This window comes from Sander vitreus, chromosome 17 (genome assembly GCF_031162955.1).
Source record: "Sander vitreus isolate 19-12246 chromosome 17, sanVit1, whole genome shotgun sequence".
Classification (NCBI taxonomy): domain Eukaryota; kingdom Metazoa; phylum Chordata; class Actinopteri; order Perciformes; family Percidae; genus Sander; species Sander vitreus.
Window position 1 is genome coordinate 7273793 of NC_135871.1, and position 18904 is coordinate 7292696.

Sequence of the window (18904 nt, forward strand, 5' to 3'; positions counted from 1 at the left end):
TCTAGCTGTTTTTCTTTTAGGTTCTGTGGGGATGGTGTGTTTTTGTCAAGAATAGGAGTGCTGGGAGTACTTTTGACACTCAAAAAGCCAAGTTCTGAAGTGATTAATGTCCTCTTCATACTGTATTGCAGCCGGGCTTTGCCACAGCTCGCTCTGCATGTCCTCTTCTCAGCTCGTAGCCTCTCATAGCATCCTCTCTTTTATATAATATGTAACAACATTTCTACCTTTGTGGCCTTTATGAGTCACATTTCAGCTCCCAGTCAGGGTCACCCCTTTAGCAAGTGGAGGGTTTCATAATAATTGTGTGTTGCTGTCTATCTGGCATAGAAGGGACCAGCCTGTGCACGAGGATGGAGGAGATTTTGGAAACCCACAGCCAGCATTTTACCCATCTGTGGGAGGGCTTCATGGGCAGCAAACAAACGCCCAGGTTAGAATGCAGTGCAGCATGTCTTTGTTTGGTCTTTGCACTGAGCATACTGAGATCCTACTGTATTTGTTACATTGCAACACACCTGCTTATTTCTACACCGCTCACCCTTCTCCAATATGTATCCAGTCTGTCGGAGGTGGAGCAGCTGCTGTGCAGATGCAGTGCCTTCATTTACCTGGGGATGGAGCGCTTCATGGCAAACATTCCACCTGCCAAACTGGCAGCCCTCAATCTGTCTGGTACTTTTTACACCCATATACAGCATTTGTAGTTGAATTAATGTATGATGTTTTTAAAATGTTAGATGTCAGCATTAAAATTAGCAGTATGCTGAACATATCCATATAAATACCACTGTATATGACTGCACAGAAACTTGATATACAGGTCTGTTGCATGCTATGGTTTGTTTCAATCTGCCCAGACACCCATACTTAATGTCAGGGGATTTTTCTACGGGTTTCTAACAAACTTATGTGTCCATCCCTAACCTGCATTTAACATTAATGACACAAGTCTGCTAACAGCAAGTACTATTGAGTGGCCAGTAAAACAAATAGCAACATTTTGGAAGAAAACTTAAATTTCACTTGGTTTTGCTCAGGCTGACATCATTTACTGCATTCAGGCCCTTTAAAACAAATAAAAATGTAATCTAAACATTACGACTTCATGTTAAACACAAAAAGATGAGAATGATAGAGAGCTTTCATGAAATCACACAGCAGAAGAAAAATAGGCGGCAGAAACTGCAATGACTGCATGACATTTGGAGCAGAGCTGTTTGCGGATTATGTAAGCAGTAAATGGAGCAGTAGGCTTAATCTCTTCAAAGCCATCAATCTTTCATTCCGTGTGGGTATATATAGAAATAGCCCTGTTCTGTAAGAAATCAATGAGGTTTCATTATCAAATGCCTGCTATAACATAATCACAATTTAACTAAGTGCCTGTAAAAATTATTTAACTGAGATAATCTAATTAGGATTGCTTAACAAAACTATAATTATTTCAGTCATTCAATCCTACCAAAAACTCTAGGATTTGTATTTATTCCAGATGTAAAGAACAGCCTTCTTAAAATCTTTAGATACATTTTTTTATGTGGAAAATGGCATAAAGTCATCCAAGATAACAAAATCTGTATGGAGTATTTTAAGATATTTGCTGAATCATTTCAACCTAAAGTCACTCAAAACAGTCTTAAAAGAACCCCTGGTTATCATTTATTTACAGTCAGGGGTCAAGAAAACTCCAAACCCGTCTCCCTCTTCTTAATTATTATATGACGCCTTATCCCTCCCTTAATACTCTTTAAATAAATAATAACCTGCCCCAAATTACCTTTCAGTTCCTCACACCTTTAAATATATTTTCACAAAATCAATATGGCTTCATCATGGCTTCTTTTCCCCTCTTTCACCAGCAGGAGAATGGGTGGACTTAGTGTGATTGACAGAGTGTCAGGTTGTCCTTCCACATCGCCCCAGGCCAGACATATGTACTAGCCTGGCCTGCTGCTAACTATAGTGACACCGTGGTCTGAATTCCAGCTGTTAACAACAACAAAACAAACCGCTCCTACTTAATTGGCCAGGATATGATTAGGCGATGGCAGATTTGTATTTCTCAGAAAAAAAGGTGTCATGCAGTGCACCAGCTGCACTCATATCTTATCTGGGAATTGTTACTCTATCACTGCATCTTTATCGTGTTTAAAGCTTCACAAGGTAGTAAGCAAAGAAACGGCAGAATTTGAAGTAGAGTGAGACCTCTTCCTGCAACTCTCCCTCTCCCATCTCTATCCAGCAACTCCCATCAGACAAGCACGGGCTTCATACACTAACCTGTAATCTGTGTACTAGTCATTCATTTCATCCCAATGCCATTATATAGCAGTAATTAAATGAGAATTACTGTCCTGTTTTCTTTGTAAAGCCTTTTGAGATGTCATACTCCTGCCACAGTTAGCAGATCTTTCATTGAAGGGATGTGCACGCGCATCTTTATTTGTAGAATAGTTATAAGTCTCTCTCTCTCTCTCTCTCTCTCTCTCTCTCTCTCTCTCTGAAGTGACCTGTGATTGGCCAAACTCTCCTGTCATGGCTAGATTTTCTAAAGCCAAGGAGGAGATGCAGAGGTCTAGTTTTCTCTCAGACCACTTGAATTACATAATGCTGAAATATTATTATGCCATTTTTTGCCAAACTACGCCCCGCAAAAACTGCCTACCCCAGCTTTAAGTAATAAAATGACTTATTAACATGACTCTTTGAGGGACGAAGCTCCGTGACTTTAACACTGCTGCGACAATTACTGGATGACTGAGACTCACATCAGAGGGGGTTGCTGTTCTGGCCACAGGCAGCTGTATAGCAAAGGGCAGGGGGGCAGCAGTGCTACAGACAGACGTGTATATATATATATATATATATATATATATATATATATATATATATATATATATATATATATATATATAGCTGCAAGGCATTGCCTATCCTTGCTGCAACAGAGAAGACGGTAAGATGACCTCACTGACACACACCTGGGGCTGGATGCATACAACTCTGTGTAGATTCACGACTAAAACAGTGTGTATGCACAAAGACAGAAATATGCACCTAAAGCTACACCTAAATTCGTTGCTGGGCACACATGCACATCGATACGTGTCCCCGCACCTTTACATTACATGTCATTTAGCTGACGCTTTTATCCAAAGTGACTTAGAATTGCTATATATATCAGAGGTTGATATGAACTATGGGTTAAGTGTCTTGCTCAGGGACACATTGGCTGATGTATCATAGTGGGAATTGAACCCAGGTCTCCCACACCAAAGGTGTGTATCATATCCACGGCGCCACCACCACCGTTCATCAGAGCAGAGAAGTATGGCTAACCTGGTGCAATTTCACCGAGTGTGTCGCATCGGCGAGGTTTTCCAGTGGTGCTAGAGCAGCTGTCATTAAGCACGGCTGTGGCTGTTTGTAGCATTCGTACCACTAATTCATCACATGCAAACCATTATCAGGGTAAAATCTTAATCATCAATATTAAAAATGTCAGAAGGATGATCAATGTACAGTTACAATACAATTAATTCATAGTGCTCATGTTGAAGCTGACTTTAATATGTGCTTTACAATTCAGGATCAAATCAAACGATCATTAACATGGATATAATGCTCAAATGTAAATAAAAATAATGATGAAATTCATCACAAATAATTTGAAATGAAGTTTATATATGCGCCTTTGACATTTTACGCAACACTGTGTAGACTGCAATAAATAACACAATCAGTGAAATTGGCAAACTCAACTTAAATTCAATTTCCTCATCATATCCCCCTCAGCTATCTCAGCTAAAAGTGTATGGTCTAAAGTACACGTGAGGTGCGCACATTTAGACTAAATGCCTGTACAGTAAAAGCCTGTTTTGTGTACTAATACGTGTGTAAATGTGTTGAAGTAACTGTGCTGGAGAGTCTTGCTAGAAGCCTCTTTGGCTCTGTGTATTCTAAAGTGTTTTTCATGTTTGTTTCTTCTCCTTGTGTAAAGTATACTGAGCGTCTGATAAAAGGCCCATGGCTAAAATGTCATGTTTTTGTTCAGAAATAGAGTTGCATACCATTTATATATTGTTCTACAGAGAAAATGCAGCACCTCTTTCTTCAGCTTCAAAGTGATTCCAGGAAACTATAGAAAATGAATAAGTAGCAGAAAAGACCAAATGCTGCCACTGATATTCATAAGTTCAATCATTTAACTTCATACTCATAAATTATACACAGCTCAACTCAACTTTATTTATAAATTTTAAACAGAACACAGTTGATCCATATTTCTAATATATAATATATTTTTAAGTATACACTGAAACTACTTAAACAATAACGTGCAGCATCTGTATTTTTGCCTCTGTGTTTGCTCAATGTTCTATGACAGTTTTCTTGTGTCAAATCACAGGGAAATGGCTAGTGTGGACAGCATATTGTGTTTAGTACTCATACTCGATACAGTACTAATGTGGAATTATCATAATCATTTTAGTCTTTTTTTAAAACATGGCTTTTTAGAGTAGGTTTTTAGACAGTTATGTTTCTTAGTCCCACCCTTTTCCACGCCTCTGCTCCATGATACATTTTTAAATAGAGAGCTTCTTCGATAGAGGGCTTCTTTCGTTATTCTTTGTTGCTGAAACATAATAATAAGTGGGTGATGGGTGTTTTGTCTATATTTTAAGCTAAATGGGTATGTAATACTGTAAATATGTGTAAAATGAACCGCTTGTCATTTCAACAAACTAAAGTAACAAACCAAAGAATACAACAAAAACCCAATGTACTGTGTCACAAAAGGTAGCCTGTAAGTAATGCTGGACTTTGGCTGTTTTATACTGTTGCAAATGCAAAAATAGAACTCTGGTTATTCAAAGCACCTTTGATATTTTTTTACCAGAACATTTCAACAACAGTCTGTACTTTACTATGCTTCATTCTGCCTGTACAGACACTGGCCTTAACCTCCTACTGTACTTTAGATGTGTTCAGGTGGAGATGAGGAAAGCTCTTGTTGTTTAAGGAAGAACATGACGAGCATCCTCAAAGCTGGGGTTTATGCTTCGTTTGAAAAACTGTGCAAGCAGTGTGCATTTCTGCAGCAAGAAAGAGAGAGCCAGTCAGACTGAGGGACCACTAAGGCGCCTAGTACTGTGTTTTTTGTGTATTTTGCTTGTTCTGTTTTTTCTAGAGAATGTCCATTTATTCTGTTTCCAGGTAATGATAATGATGTTTACTCTCCTCAGAGTGTCACATGGCTCTGCTCTTTGACCTGGTTCAGAACAGTGCCAGTGTTCTCCGCCAATCAAACCTTGACATACACAAGAGGTAACACAATAGCTCTAACTCGGTTTGTCAAATTAATTTGCACTTACCTTTCTGTCGTCCCTTTTTAACCTACCTAATGTGTTTTACTGGATGTAACTAAAATAGTAACTACTGATGTTGTCTTTATGCCCTTTCAAAGTACTTTATCATTGTGGTTGGTTATAGTTTCTAGAAATAGGACTTCCCTGCTCTCTGTCTTTGATAATGTCAGTATTTCTCTCCTCTCCAGTGCAGGACAGTTTGACCTGGAGAAGCCCCTGGAGACTGCTCTGCTGCTCAGTATGGGTGGTGTTGGCTGTGTTGTACTCAACCAGTGGCACAGCAGCCTTCAACAGAACGCACACATTATGGCCAATGTCCTAGACAGTATGTTATCAACCAAATACATTGTAATTTAACCTCTTTAAATATGAACTTTTGTTTGCCTGTGGGAATCATTAGGAGTTACAGTTGTACATCTGTGTGTGTTGCCATGTGTTGCAGATATACTGAGGGTCAGACAGACCTCTGGCCAGACCATCCATGCCCTGAGGAGAGGGGACAGTTCAGAGAAATCACATCACATGGTTACAGGATCATATGGTACTGTATATCCTACTCACCTCCCTTATTACGCCTCACATTTCTATTTACTGTAAATACCATGTGTCTCTTTCTCTGTATGTGAGGTATGGGTTTCTTTGCGAAAAGAAATAATGAATGTCGTTCAAAACGAATGAATCCATGTAATCTGGATTTTAGTTCAACTCTCAGATATAGTTGCTTTCTGTGGCTTTCCTCTGCAGATCATGTGCTCCTTACTGACTCAAAGGAAGATGATGTTCATCACAAAACGACTCTCACACCATCAGCCTTCAACTGCATTCTTTATGGACTCCCTAACCTAACTGTAATGTAATATGCTGTGTATCCTCACTTATATTTCACAGTTCAAGATGATTACAGGCATACATGTCGGCTTTGAAGATATTACTGTGTGCAAAAAAACTAAAGCTACTGTAGAATGAGCGAGTTAGATTTTCATCAAAAGTGATCCTCGCTTCTGCGTTTTCCACTGTCATTTCATGACAATACTGATTTTATACTTCCTGTTTTTACCTTAGACGTAACTCCATAAAAAAAGGCTGGAGCTCTCAGTGCTCTGGGAGAGGGTAGCTTGCAAAGATTCACCCTATACAGTACATGTCTTGTATTATTAAAATGCCAATGTTACACTACATTGTCCTGACAAGTTGTACCTTTGGGATCTCTGCCTTGCAGATCACACTCAGTATAGTGTTAGTGTATAGCGTAACCGTGAGAAATGAGCTCAGGCCCAGTAAACACTCTGACAGGACCAGCAGCCCTGCTGTAACAGAACAGACATCCTGCAATAAGAAGACTGAGCTACAAAACAAAGGCTCATAGTAAGGTATGCTTTGCGTGTAGGGATGCAGCTTCATCTTGCAGCTGTAACTGAAGTTCTGTTATTGCGTGTAATGTCTGTTTACTCAAGCCTTTTTAATTCCAGCTGTCATTACAAACAGTGCTGATTTAGTCTCTTGTTGAAAGTGTTTACTACTGTTCTGTTGTCTTGACTCGTGACATGACATTATCTTTTAATTAAACAATTTCAAACATTGAACTCACAAAAGAGTGCACTCATTTTTTGAACATGCTGTGTCGCACTGCGTCAAGATGAAAACCACGAGAACACGCTTTAGTTGACTTCATTTGAGAGAAGCTTGATTCATCCTTTCATGGAAATGAGGCTCAAATTAAATGTAAATGTGATTGCTCATTTTAATTTAGAGAATGCCTCTATCAGAAATTGCAATGCTTAATCCTTGTATTTGTTGTATTTAACTAAATGTTAATTTAGTACTTTTTTAAATGGTAAATACACCCCTTGAGAAAAAAGGGTTCGTACTGTAAGAACAGTGTGACCTGAGGTTTTAAATGCTGCCTTGTTTTTTGTAATTAAGTCTTAACTTAGCATGAAGACAGGAAAGAAATCTGTCCGCCTACTACCAGGACCTCTGTTCATGTTACATCTTGTTTGTTTAATCCGTTAACAAAACAAAGCATTTAAAGTAACAATTTAGCAGTTCTACAGGGTGTTATGTGCCAATCGTGTGTGTGAAGTGGAAAGTTTAGGAAATCACTGCACCTGCCTGGCCAAGAAAAAAAAAAGTTTTTACGCTTTAGTTTCGCAAGAATTAAACAAGATATAAAATAGGTGAGCTTTGGAGGAAATGGAAAGCAGATTTTGTTACCTTTTGTATTGACTTGTCTCAGACCTTCTGTCCTGAGCAACATTCAGACTCATACAACTGATTTGTTTGCGTCCTACCCAAATGTCGCCCCATGTCCCCAATCAGATGATGAGATTTCAGAGCCCCTACTACGCAGACACAGTGATTGTAGTGCTGCAATGGTGCTCATTGATGCAGAGAACTGAACCTTTTAGACCTAAATGCTGGTTATTAAATAACATTTGAGAAATCCAGCAGTTTAAGCTCATGCCTGCATTGCTGATGTCTGGACAGCTTTTTCTTTAGCTGAAGACGTTCAGAGTGGACAAGAGCCCTTCCGGGTTCCGGTGGCATGGTGTCAGCTTGACTGAGCTCCCTCACAAATCCTCCCGAAAATGTAGAGTGATATTTAATTAAATATACTGTACGTCGCTAAAGTTGGGGAATGAATCTTCGTTCGGGCGCTGCCAGTGTAGGGTTGTATGAACTTAAATTCCAGAAGAAAAGCAAGAAACTCAAACGAACCAAAGACGCAAACAGCATGGCGGAGAAACGCGAGATCCAACACCCGTTTGGTGAGTTGAAAGACTCTCTAACTAAAGAACTTCAAGGGCTAAGATTGGAACTAAAAGAGTTTCGCCAAGACAGTGACCAAGACATTAAAACTATAATGCAACAATCAGCGGACTTACGTAAAGGCATGGAGTCTCAAGTTGAACAGTTTACGGAACAGGTGAACTATTTTTGGAAACTAAATCCAGACAGAACAACATATGCATCTACAACGTTCCTGAAGGAAGTGAAAGATCCGATATGACGGCTTTCCTTAAACGGCTGATTAGAGACAGTCTCGGAGTGACAGGAGATCTAAATATCGTGCGGGCTCACCGAACTGCAACTGAGAGACCAAGCTCGGCACGACCATAGACTGTATATTAACGGACAGAGCATGCGTGACGTCGCCCATTGGTCTGTGGAGATCTGCTATCTGTCGTCGAGTTTGCCGTTACGGGCGCAGCCATCCTGGTTGTGGATGTGACGATTATAGCCGAGAGGGAGGAGTGAGGGAGGAGCTGCTTACACTCTACGTTACGTTACACACTTTCACTGGCAATCACATCATAGCCACGCCCTAAAACACCCCCTGCTGTATCGCCGATTTTAAAATCAACGAGACCATAATTCTAAAAAATGAACATCATTCTGTGTTGCAGAAGACTTCAAACTAGAGATTGAGAGCATAAACTCATTATGAAAATGTTTACTGAGGTAATAAATCAAGTGAGAAGTGAGTCACTTTCTCATAGACTTCTACAGAAACCGACCTCCTTTTGCAACTGCACGTGTCGCCCCCTGCTGGAATTCAGATAGAATGCAGGTTTAAGGCACTTCCGCATTTGCAGCACTTCGCCGAACCGGCTGCGTTGTCCATTAATATTAACAGTCTATGAGCATGACCCATCATTGCTGCCTTTCTGAACTATGACTGTTAAATATCATTTTTGGATAACGCTCTTATCAATACATTACGGTAATAGTGTTGGTTGTTATATTTGAGGTATTACGGTTTCTCATATCTGCGTGTATGCCATGTATGCCAGTTCACTTGTGTGCAATGATGGAGACGGATGAACAGAGCCGTGCACGTGGATGGAATAAATAACTATATAAAACAGACGCTTCGCTTATACTTTCACGTCAAGTTAAGCCTGCGCAAATCAGTTAACTTAACAACGGCACTAAAAAGATTGTACTGCAAGCTGCGTGGAGTAAGAAAGTGATTAAACTTTAGGAGGAATGGATTCTATAGGCCTTGAAAAAGACGGGACTTTTTTTTCTTTCTTTTTCTTTGTTTCATTTTGTATGTGTGTGCGTGTGGATGTGGGTGGGTGAGTGTGTGGGAATGTGAGTGTGTTTTGTATGAGTGTGAGTAAGGGAGTGGGTGGGTGTGTATGGGGTATACATTTTGTTTGTAAGTGTGTGTGTGTGTGTGTTTGTGCTGTGTGAGTATGTATCTACAGTATGTATATGGTGTGTGCATGCGTGAGATGGGAAGGGATATGGGTGAGCGCGTGGGGGATGATGATGAGGAAAATGCTGATGATGATATAATTGCTAAAACTTGTTTAATTAATTAAATACCTATTAATTCCATTTAAATGGAGAGAAAATGGGATTTTGAAAATGGGAGAAAGAGTAAGAAATCCAAAGGGAACACTGGTGACTAGATATGGTTTAGAATAAACAGTTTTTTAAATACTTGCAAGTAAGGAGTTATGCTAAACAGAATAAAGAGGGGAAGCTAGACAATAATATATTAAAATTCATAGCGGAAAATGGAAGTAAAAGCACCCTAAAATTAGCAAGTATCTATTCAATCCTGCAAAATGCAACAGCTATGGAAATTAAGATACAGACACAATGGGGGAAAGAGTTATGTATAGACATTTCAGATCAAGAGTGGAGAGAATCCTTAAAAGAACATTTTAAAATAACACAATCTAAACGCTGGAAGGAATATGCCTGGAAAATAAGCCAAAGATGTTTCATTACTCCAGATAGATGTAAAACAAACACAGCAACTGAGGGAACAAGCTGCTGGAGAGGATGCGGTGAGAGAAAAGCAAATCAGACGCACATATTTTTTACCTGCTCAATAATTCAGGTGTTCTGGCAAAAGGTAATGAGCGATATTAAACCCATACTTGACATTACAGTTCCACCCACACCTGGAAATCTTTTGGCTAACCTCAAGATCAATGCTAGTGACAGATACATATTTAAAATGCTCAGCTTAACGCCACTGAAGCCAGTGACCAGGCTTTGGAAACAAGCCAAATCCCCAGATCTTCAAGCATGGTACAAGACAATAGAACAAACACTGGGAATGGAAAAACTCACTCTAACCATCAGAAATCAAATAGAAAAATGGAATAAATTGTATCCAGAGCATATATTTGGAAGAATAATTAAACTTTCTAATACGTGCATACTGTAGATGGATATGCATGCACACACGCACATGCAGACACACACACACACACACAGTGGAGCTGCCCCCTTTTTTTGTGTATGTGCGTTTTGTTGTCGTTGCTGTCTTATTTTCTGTCTTCCTGTGTTTTTTATTTTTTATTATTTTTATTTTTTTCCCTGTTGTGTGATGTGTTCCCCCTGTTCTATTGAATGTTAATATGGGGAGAGAAGAACAATGTAGTGCAATAAAGAATGTAATGCTTTTTGCACACTAAGAAAAGTACTACAATAAAGAAAAAAAGAAAAGACATTCAGAGCAATTTTCTGGATATCATGTTTCTTTTCCTTTTTTTTTTTTTGTTATTCTGATAAATAACTGCTGCTAACTCAGCAGCTTGTCTGTCCTTTCACCCAGGAATAACTTGGCTTTTCACCCCTCTGGGTAGCCAACAGATGTCTCTCCGTTGCTGTTGTGCTACTAAAGTCCAACTTACTCGCGCTTAAGAGCTCCACTTGATGAGAGCCTCCACGTTTAAATGCTGTATAGATATTAACATCACGCTGGAGTCGCTGAATTTAATTTCTTTTTTAATTTGACATGCATTGGTATGTATAAAATGTTGCTTCCTTTTTCATCATGAAAGTTGATTTTTACCTTAATCAATTAAAGCCCTTCTGCCATCAATCAGTTAATCAAACTAATGGTTTCATGAATGTGTCTTATTGATTGACATACAGTGGAAGAATTGTACTGATGACCTATTAAAACAGTGGCATGTAGAGCACACTACTACTACTACTACTACTACTAAAGATAGCTATTTCTAACACATTATTTATACACTTTGTTATATCCTAAAGATTTGGAGTTCACATTAACATTGCATTTGTTTTGACCAAAGAGAAGGAGAATTACAGCTAGAGGATGTTCTTCTGACCTTTGGATGCACTATTTGTATGTAAGTAGGTCAGAGAAAGCTCTTCACTGTGCAGCCGGCTGAGCACACTATAGAGTCAGCAGAGACAGGAGGAAAGAAAGCAGAGGCGCTGGAGATTAGGGTACTAGTACATGCTCAGGATAAACAGTAAGCATCATCACTTCACTACTATGATTCTGGATGGCATCTGCAGCCACTGGCAAGCAGTATGTTGTATGTTGTGGCCTGTTAGCTGGAACAGCTGAAAGGCTCAGAGTCAAATTCCCTAGACATAAATTGTTTCTCCACTTCTACCTGTGCCATGACACTTTCTCGTGACACGTTCTCATTTTCTATAGTTGTATTCCTACTGTTTATTAAATACAACTTCAAGGGGTTGGATTGGATTTGATTCTGGATCCTGGTTTCATGATTCGATTCAGAATCGATTCTCGATTGAATATGTGTGAGAACACAGCCTTCTGTTTCTGAAAAGTTAACTGCACTCATTTGGACGCGTGCTACAGCCTTTAGGCCTGTAAAAGAATAGTCAAGTTAAAATAGCAGTGGAAAAGGAAACACCAATACCAGTGAAAGTCACTTTTAACTACACTCTTTTGAAGTTTAACTATGGACTATTTATTGGAGTTGGTGGAAGTCCTCTGCTCCGGTAACGTTGTCTGGGTGATGGCGCTATAAATTTAATAAGTTATAAAATCAAAATTCACCCGAACACTTGACTTCTTTGAAGATGGTGTGTGTGTGTGTGTGTGTGTGTGTGTGTGTGTGTGTGTGTGTGTGTGCGCTCTACACTGTCGGGGTTCTGCACTGTGCCCTCGTGGTTGAGTTTTTCGTTCCTTCAACATAAAACAAAATTGGCATTTTTGAATCGATTCAGAACCATAGAAAAAAGCGTGATTCATATGTGAATCAATTATTTTCACCCACCACCGTCTGCTATTTCAGCACCACGGACAGCAGCATGGATTTATCAATAGACGGCAAAGTTAGGCTACTGATGTTGTCTGGCTACACCGCTTAGCTATACAGAAAAAAAAAAAAAAGCACTGGCATGTTTGTATTTCTTCTAACCAATCACAATCATCCTCGGCGGCGGCTCAGATGCAGCGCCCTTACAAAATAGATAGCGGAAGGGGGAGAAACATCACGTGTCTGATGTCAGGCTTTATCTCAGCACTAAACTTGAACAAACCTCCGTTTAGAGATTGTTGAGTTTAAAAAAGTTAAAACAATGCTGATCTTTGACGTCTGTGTACTTTTATGTTTTAATGTATTCACAATATACGCTGCAGCTGGGTTAAGGCGGAAGGATTGTATCAATGCTGTTAGACCTTTCTGTTTCATACTGATACTGATTATTCAAAGAGTTGCTCAAGATAATCAGATCATGTCGGTCTTTGTTCCAAATGGGGCAGCCCTGCTTTTGTCACACGGCAAGAAGAAACCTTTTGTCTGTCCATCTTGAAGCCAACCCCTGCTGTCGTGCCGACTACATTAGAGAATGTTAATTCCTGTAGCTTAAAAAGAAGTTACATCCTCATGCGAAAATCTTTCATCTATGACCGAGAGTAACCTAAGAATTTAGAAGTGCGCCCTCCTTATTTGGGCGACGAAGAAAACCAGTGAGATACGCCCGACATGCCACCGTGCCATCGAAGGACCAATGGAAATGGTTTTAATCCACGTGGGGGAAAAGGAACCGCCCACATGTCCAGGAGAATATAGTGAACAAGCGAAGGGTCGTTAGGGACTGAATAGATGTGGATCCGCTAGGAGAGACAGCCCGCTGCAGCGTAAAACTTGTCATTCTCATTTTGTTGTTAAATCTTTTTGTTAATCTTCATTGGACCAAGCCTCTCTTTCCTCAAAATTCAAGAAAACGTAACAAGACAAAGGATCAATGGGACCGGCAGACTAGTCTGACGTTATCAACTAATGTCTACCATATACTAGAAGACTCTGAACAGACTTTGAAAAGACTAAAGTCTGACACCATCTTACATCTAAAGACAATCATCTCAAATCATGACGTTAAAGACTGTCATAGTATGTAAAGACTTGGGATCTTGCAGGATCACGCATTGCAAGACTACAACTAGATTTGTTTTAAAAAGTTTAACCAAGCTAGCTAGCTACCGCTAGCGTTAGCTGGTAACTTGATGGAAAGTTTGCGGATTTTTTTGTTCTGCCTCACATGGAGATGAATGGCGGCAGTACCCCAAGGTCTGTGTTGATCCGCCGGTAAAACTCCCATTGGATTACGTGCTTCATAAGCGTTGAAAATCAGCAACTTTCCCTCTTTAGCGTTTAGCTCAGCACAGCGCCATAACAACCATAAACAACTAGCCGTTTACTGCTTCCTGTTTGGTGCTGGAAGGAGCTCACCCATTGGTTGTTGACAGTGATGATTTAACTTCACTACCAAGACTTAAAACTTACGATAATATCAAACACGTTTGATTTTGTCGGAACGTCAAGACGGGAAAAAGACTGACTCTGAAATACTTATTATTATATACTGAGGCGGACACGCTGTTGGAAGCTTTCCTACTCTTTCTTCAATGCCTTACGAATCTACGGTATCTCTATCTCTCCCAGTGACCTGTCTATATTTCATCTTGAGCAGCACTGGTTGAAGACTGAAAATATTGTAAACAAATGAATAACATAACTTATTACACTGGCCGGACTGTTGAGCTCTGTTTCAGACTGATACCTCCGGTTCAGGCTGGTTCTCATCCTCAACACGTGCCTTTTTCAGTCGCGTAAAATACTTTTCAACACTCATCTGGATTGACGCAGCAAACATTCAGTGTAAGAGTAAAAAAATGACATAACATTATTTATAATAAGTTTATTTGATTCACAGCTGCTACATATAGTGTTTTGACCTCGACAACCCATCTGCATTTTACCGCAAACACAAAAACTTTGTAGGGTCGGGTCGGGACTCCAACATTAACACGCTGACAACATTGTATTCAGAATATAAAATATTTTTAGAGGACTTTTTAATGTGTGATTGTGAACAGCCGTCTTTCTCTCATGTTGATGGAGACAGACGCTGTGTGGACGGAGGGAGGGGCTGTGTGTGTATCTGTGTGTGTGTGTGTGTGTGTGAGTGTGAGAGAGAGAGAGAGACGTGAGTGACAGACGGAGGAGAGCAGGGAAAGGAAATGCAGCTGAACGAATACGCTGCGTGTTTTAAATAGCGTTAAAAAAAAATGAATAACGAAACGCAATATGTGGCGGCCGGTGTTGATTGTATGGCGCACCTCCACAAATAAGTCTGTGTGGGAAACACTGTATTTTGGTAAATTTGCTAACAACAGGATGGTCTCCCACTGGAATCACCTACTGTCCCAAAGGCACTTTATATTATAGAGGAGAAGTTGCAAAAGATGTCCGTTTACCAGTCCAGGGACCTGAAGCAACTCAATTCACATTAACATAAATCTTAGAAAAGTAAGTACACCAACTCGTCTAAAAAGCTGAAACCGAAAATGTGTGGCATATTTACAGTAACAACACAGAAGTGATAAATCCGTTATTAAATATAACCTTTAATCAATTCTCCATTGGTTGACTAATCATTGAATTGGCCCTATCATCCTAACTCCACAAGAAAGTCTGATGTATGATGTTAAATGCAAAAAAAGGAATGTATTCATTATATGTCAATGTTCATCCTGGTTCCTTTGAATATCTTACAGGAAGATGCCCATGGTCACTTACAGCAGAGGCCTAGGTCACTTACTGTATATAGTCATTTAGTTAATCAGGGAAGTCGCTTTGGCTAAAAGCGTCAGCTAAATGAAATGTTATGTAATGTAAAAATTAGGCCCTGATTTCTTTTTTGGGGCTTTTCCCTTTATTTGATAGTGACAGACAGGAAAGGTGGGAGAGAGATGGGGGATGACACACAGCAAAGGGGTTGGACTCGAACCCGGGCCTACATGGGGCACGTGCTCTTACTGGGTGAGCTAGAGGTCGCCCCAGGCCCTGATTTCTGTCTTTTGTCATCTCCCCCAACCTCTGTTGTGGTGTGACCGGCAAATCAATCAGGTTTGCCATCGCTTAGTCTCGCACTGCCAGACCTTCCCGCTGCGGAGGAGGGTCTGGCTAGTCCGCACAGCATTCCAGGATGGGAGAAAAACTCTGGTGCTCTGGTTTATTAGCATTTTTTTAAACCAATCACAATCATCTTGGGCGGTGCTAAGTTCCGGGTGGAGCAACGGTGCCTCTACAAAATAGCCTCGGGAAGAAACTTGTTTTGGTGAAACGTGTACGTTCAAAGGTTGTTAGTTGTGCTGAAGTGAGTTTAGAATGCCAACACAAAGAAAGTGTAAAGTGACGGACATCCGGCCGAAATAAGCGTCATCCGGTGTAATTTCCAGCAGAACCTGAACAATACCGGAAATAAAATGTTGTCGACATAGACTAGCCATCGCTGCACAGTGGAAATAGCCTAATTTTGCAAATACGTATCAGTCTGGAATCTCTCAGTCCATTATCGATTTCAGCTCAGTGTTAAAGTCTTTACTGAGTTTTGCTGCCCCTTTTTGTTTTGGGTCAAGCAAAATGAGGGCTCTTCTATTCAGCACGGTACAGGAAAAATAATACCGTAGTAAGGCAAATTCATACCGCTGTACTTTCTATACTATTTATACCATCCACCCCTATGTGGAATACTAATACTCGTGACTCCTCTTGCTACCTCTGATAGCAAATGCTTGCAACAAAAAAAACCTGTTCCCTGTTACTTGCTACGATCGATGTGCAAGTAACACACAGCCATTCAGACAAGCGAGGTTGATTGATGTAGTCCTGTGAAGTCCATGAAACGTCTGCTTCTTTATTCAAGGCCAGGGCAGTCTGCTTGGTAACTATGGATGCCTAGACACAGCTCTGATTTATGGCAATGCTTTATTTGACAGCCACCTTTCCTTAGCAAAGTTTAGGGGTTTGTTATTTTGCATACTAGAAACATCCTAAATGTTGTTTTGCTTGGTTTTTCATACAGACGCTATTATTATATTATTATTATTATTATTATATATATTATTTTAAGATTATTTTTGGGGGGCTTTTTTCCCTTTATTTTGAGAGTAAGAGACAGTGGATAGACATGAAAAGTGGGAGAGAGAGGGCTGCAGGCCAGATTCAAACCTGGGCCGCTGCAAAGGCCTCAGCCTACATGGGGTGCACGCTCTTACTGGATGAGCTAGAGGTCTCCCCTATTATTTTCTTAGTGAGTTCACAACTTAACCAGCTGCAAGCTGCAAACAACCATTTCCTGTTAAATATAAAAAAATATATTTAGTGCTCTGCCCTGGTGCGTTATGAGAGTGCGCTGATAATAAATGTAAATGGGAACTGAAAGCATTTTTTTTATTATTTAACTAAGAATAAAGTAAGAAATTATGAATTTTTTGTTTTTATCTGGGTTTTTTTGATGGAAAGCACCTGGTGAAAGTGGATTGTAAATTATTAAAAGTCTTTAATTTACACACAGTTCATGAAAGTAAACTGGTCTAAATTGGTGCTGACATCACTTTCCTCTCCATAAGGTGCTGCAGGTTGGACCGAAGCTGCAGTTCCAGTGGTGATACTCAGGGACCTTGGTTTCAGATGCTTTGCAATAACAACACTAAGATCCATACAGATTTACTTTTTTAAAACAAGGAATGTACTGCTGGCTTTTTCTGATATGTACTCTCTCAAATAATGCACTAGTATTTTGACCAAAACCGTATTTATTGGTTCAGGTTATTATTTGCATCTTCACTTTGAACTGGAAGAGGAAAAACAGCCAGTAATCATTTTATTACCAACAATTCCCCCTAGTTTTAAAGCATGGTAAGATTTGGACTTTTCACATTTGGTGTCAGTAGTCATAATCCTATTATCCATGCTAAAAAATGCAATTAGAGGGCACAATCCTAACAGAACAGCAAGGATAGCAGCCCTCAGCCTAAGCACACATGCTATTCTTGATTTTATAATTGAATGTGTTGAGAGGCTTTCTGTTGATCACATGATGAGCCAGTATAAAGGTCTATGGCCATCCGAGTTTCACATGAGAGGTGGAGGGCAGTAGAGAAGAAATTGTTACATTACAAGTCTCATTATTTCACACTTCAGAAACCAAGACAAAGACAATTTCATTACTGGCAGACAGTGCACAAGGATGTAATGTTTCTGCAAATAGAAATGTGCTTGTTTTTTCAGTCATACATGTCAGTTTTTTTCTCCAGGTACACACACACACACACACACACACACACACACACACACACATTTATAGCCAGTAAACTGAAGTAATATCAGCTATGATGAAACAACTGCAGTAAAATAACATTGACTTTTGCAGATGGAAAAGGCCCGCTGACAGCGCTGTAAATTTCACATAAGCCTTGGATCAGTGGAATTGCTGAGGTGGAATTCCAAATAGATAAGCACAGAAATGTACCACTTGCCACAACATTATATATTTACACATATTTGAAGTACACCACAACAATAATGTTATAATTATGTTGGTAAAATACTCTAAACATCTAACATATAGGATGAACATTGTGCTGCCTTACATTACATCCGCTACATGATTATGAACTGCCTTTGCTTTCACTCATATTCTCTGAAGTGAGCTGGAAAAAAATAGATCAAAAGACAAAATTACGATTTGAAATTAATTACACTTGTGTATAAAATAACTTTTTAATTGATTAGATTTATTTTAAAGGTGCAATATGTAATACTGGCAGCTAGTGTTTAAAATAGTTACTGCAGTACAAATTCAAAATACTGGAGAGAGTCGTCTCCCCCGCCCCCCTCCTCCCCAGACTCGAAGTTCACGTTGGTTGCCAGGCTGATACCGGAGCATCCACAACAATGTTGCTAGACGCTTGTCTCACATAGCCAGATATTACTCCACAGCACAGCGGAGTAGCTAACGTTAGATGCTGGCTATATTGACAGTCATAAAAGCCCGTGGTCACGTGGAGCTCAGTACCCAACTGACGGACACACTTTTTCGGCTTAGAATTACCGTAGGAACTGCTAAAAATCCCACAACCTCGCCATCCTCTCCACACGCCAGACAGACACACTTCCTCGGCTTAGAATTACGATAGGAACCGCTAAAAATACCACAACCTTGCCATCCTTTTCCACCCAACTGAACACACTTTATTGGCTTAGAATTACGGCAACAATCGCTAAACACACTGCAAACTCAAGGTCCTCTCTTTCCGATTTACAGCCCCCCTCTCATGGCTTCAAATAACTCACCATTGTCGGCTACAGCCGCTTACACGTTGTAAACAGCCGTGGCTGCTTGCCTGGTCCTTGTAACGTTAGCAGTTAGCAGGGTTAGCATGGCGGCGTTAGCCAGGACCAGTCGGGATCACCTCACTGGCTGTG

The 18904-nt window shown here is 40.0% G+C and overlaps 1 protein-coding gene across 1 annotated transcript in view; it reads left to right on the forward strand.

Annotated features, from left to right (window-relative positions):
- The window catches only part of cfap46 (cilia and flagella associated protein 46), a 68919-nt gene extending 62070 nt beyond the window's left edge, over nucleotides 1–6849 (forward strand). The window contains 6 exon segments of the mRNA XM_078273107.1: nucleotides 331–433; nucleotides 563–675; nucleotides 5250–5331; nucleotides 5561–5697; nucleotides 5815–5913; nucleotides 6117–6849. Of these exon segments, the coding sequence (XP_078129233.1) occupies nucleotides 331–433; nucleotides 563–675; nucleotides 5250–5331; nucleotides 5561–5697; nucleotides 5815–5913; nucleotides 6117–6229 (647 nt within the window). The 3' untranslated portion in view covers nucleotides 6230–6849.
- Nucleotides 6850–18904: the final 12055 nt, after the last annotated feature.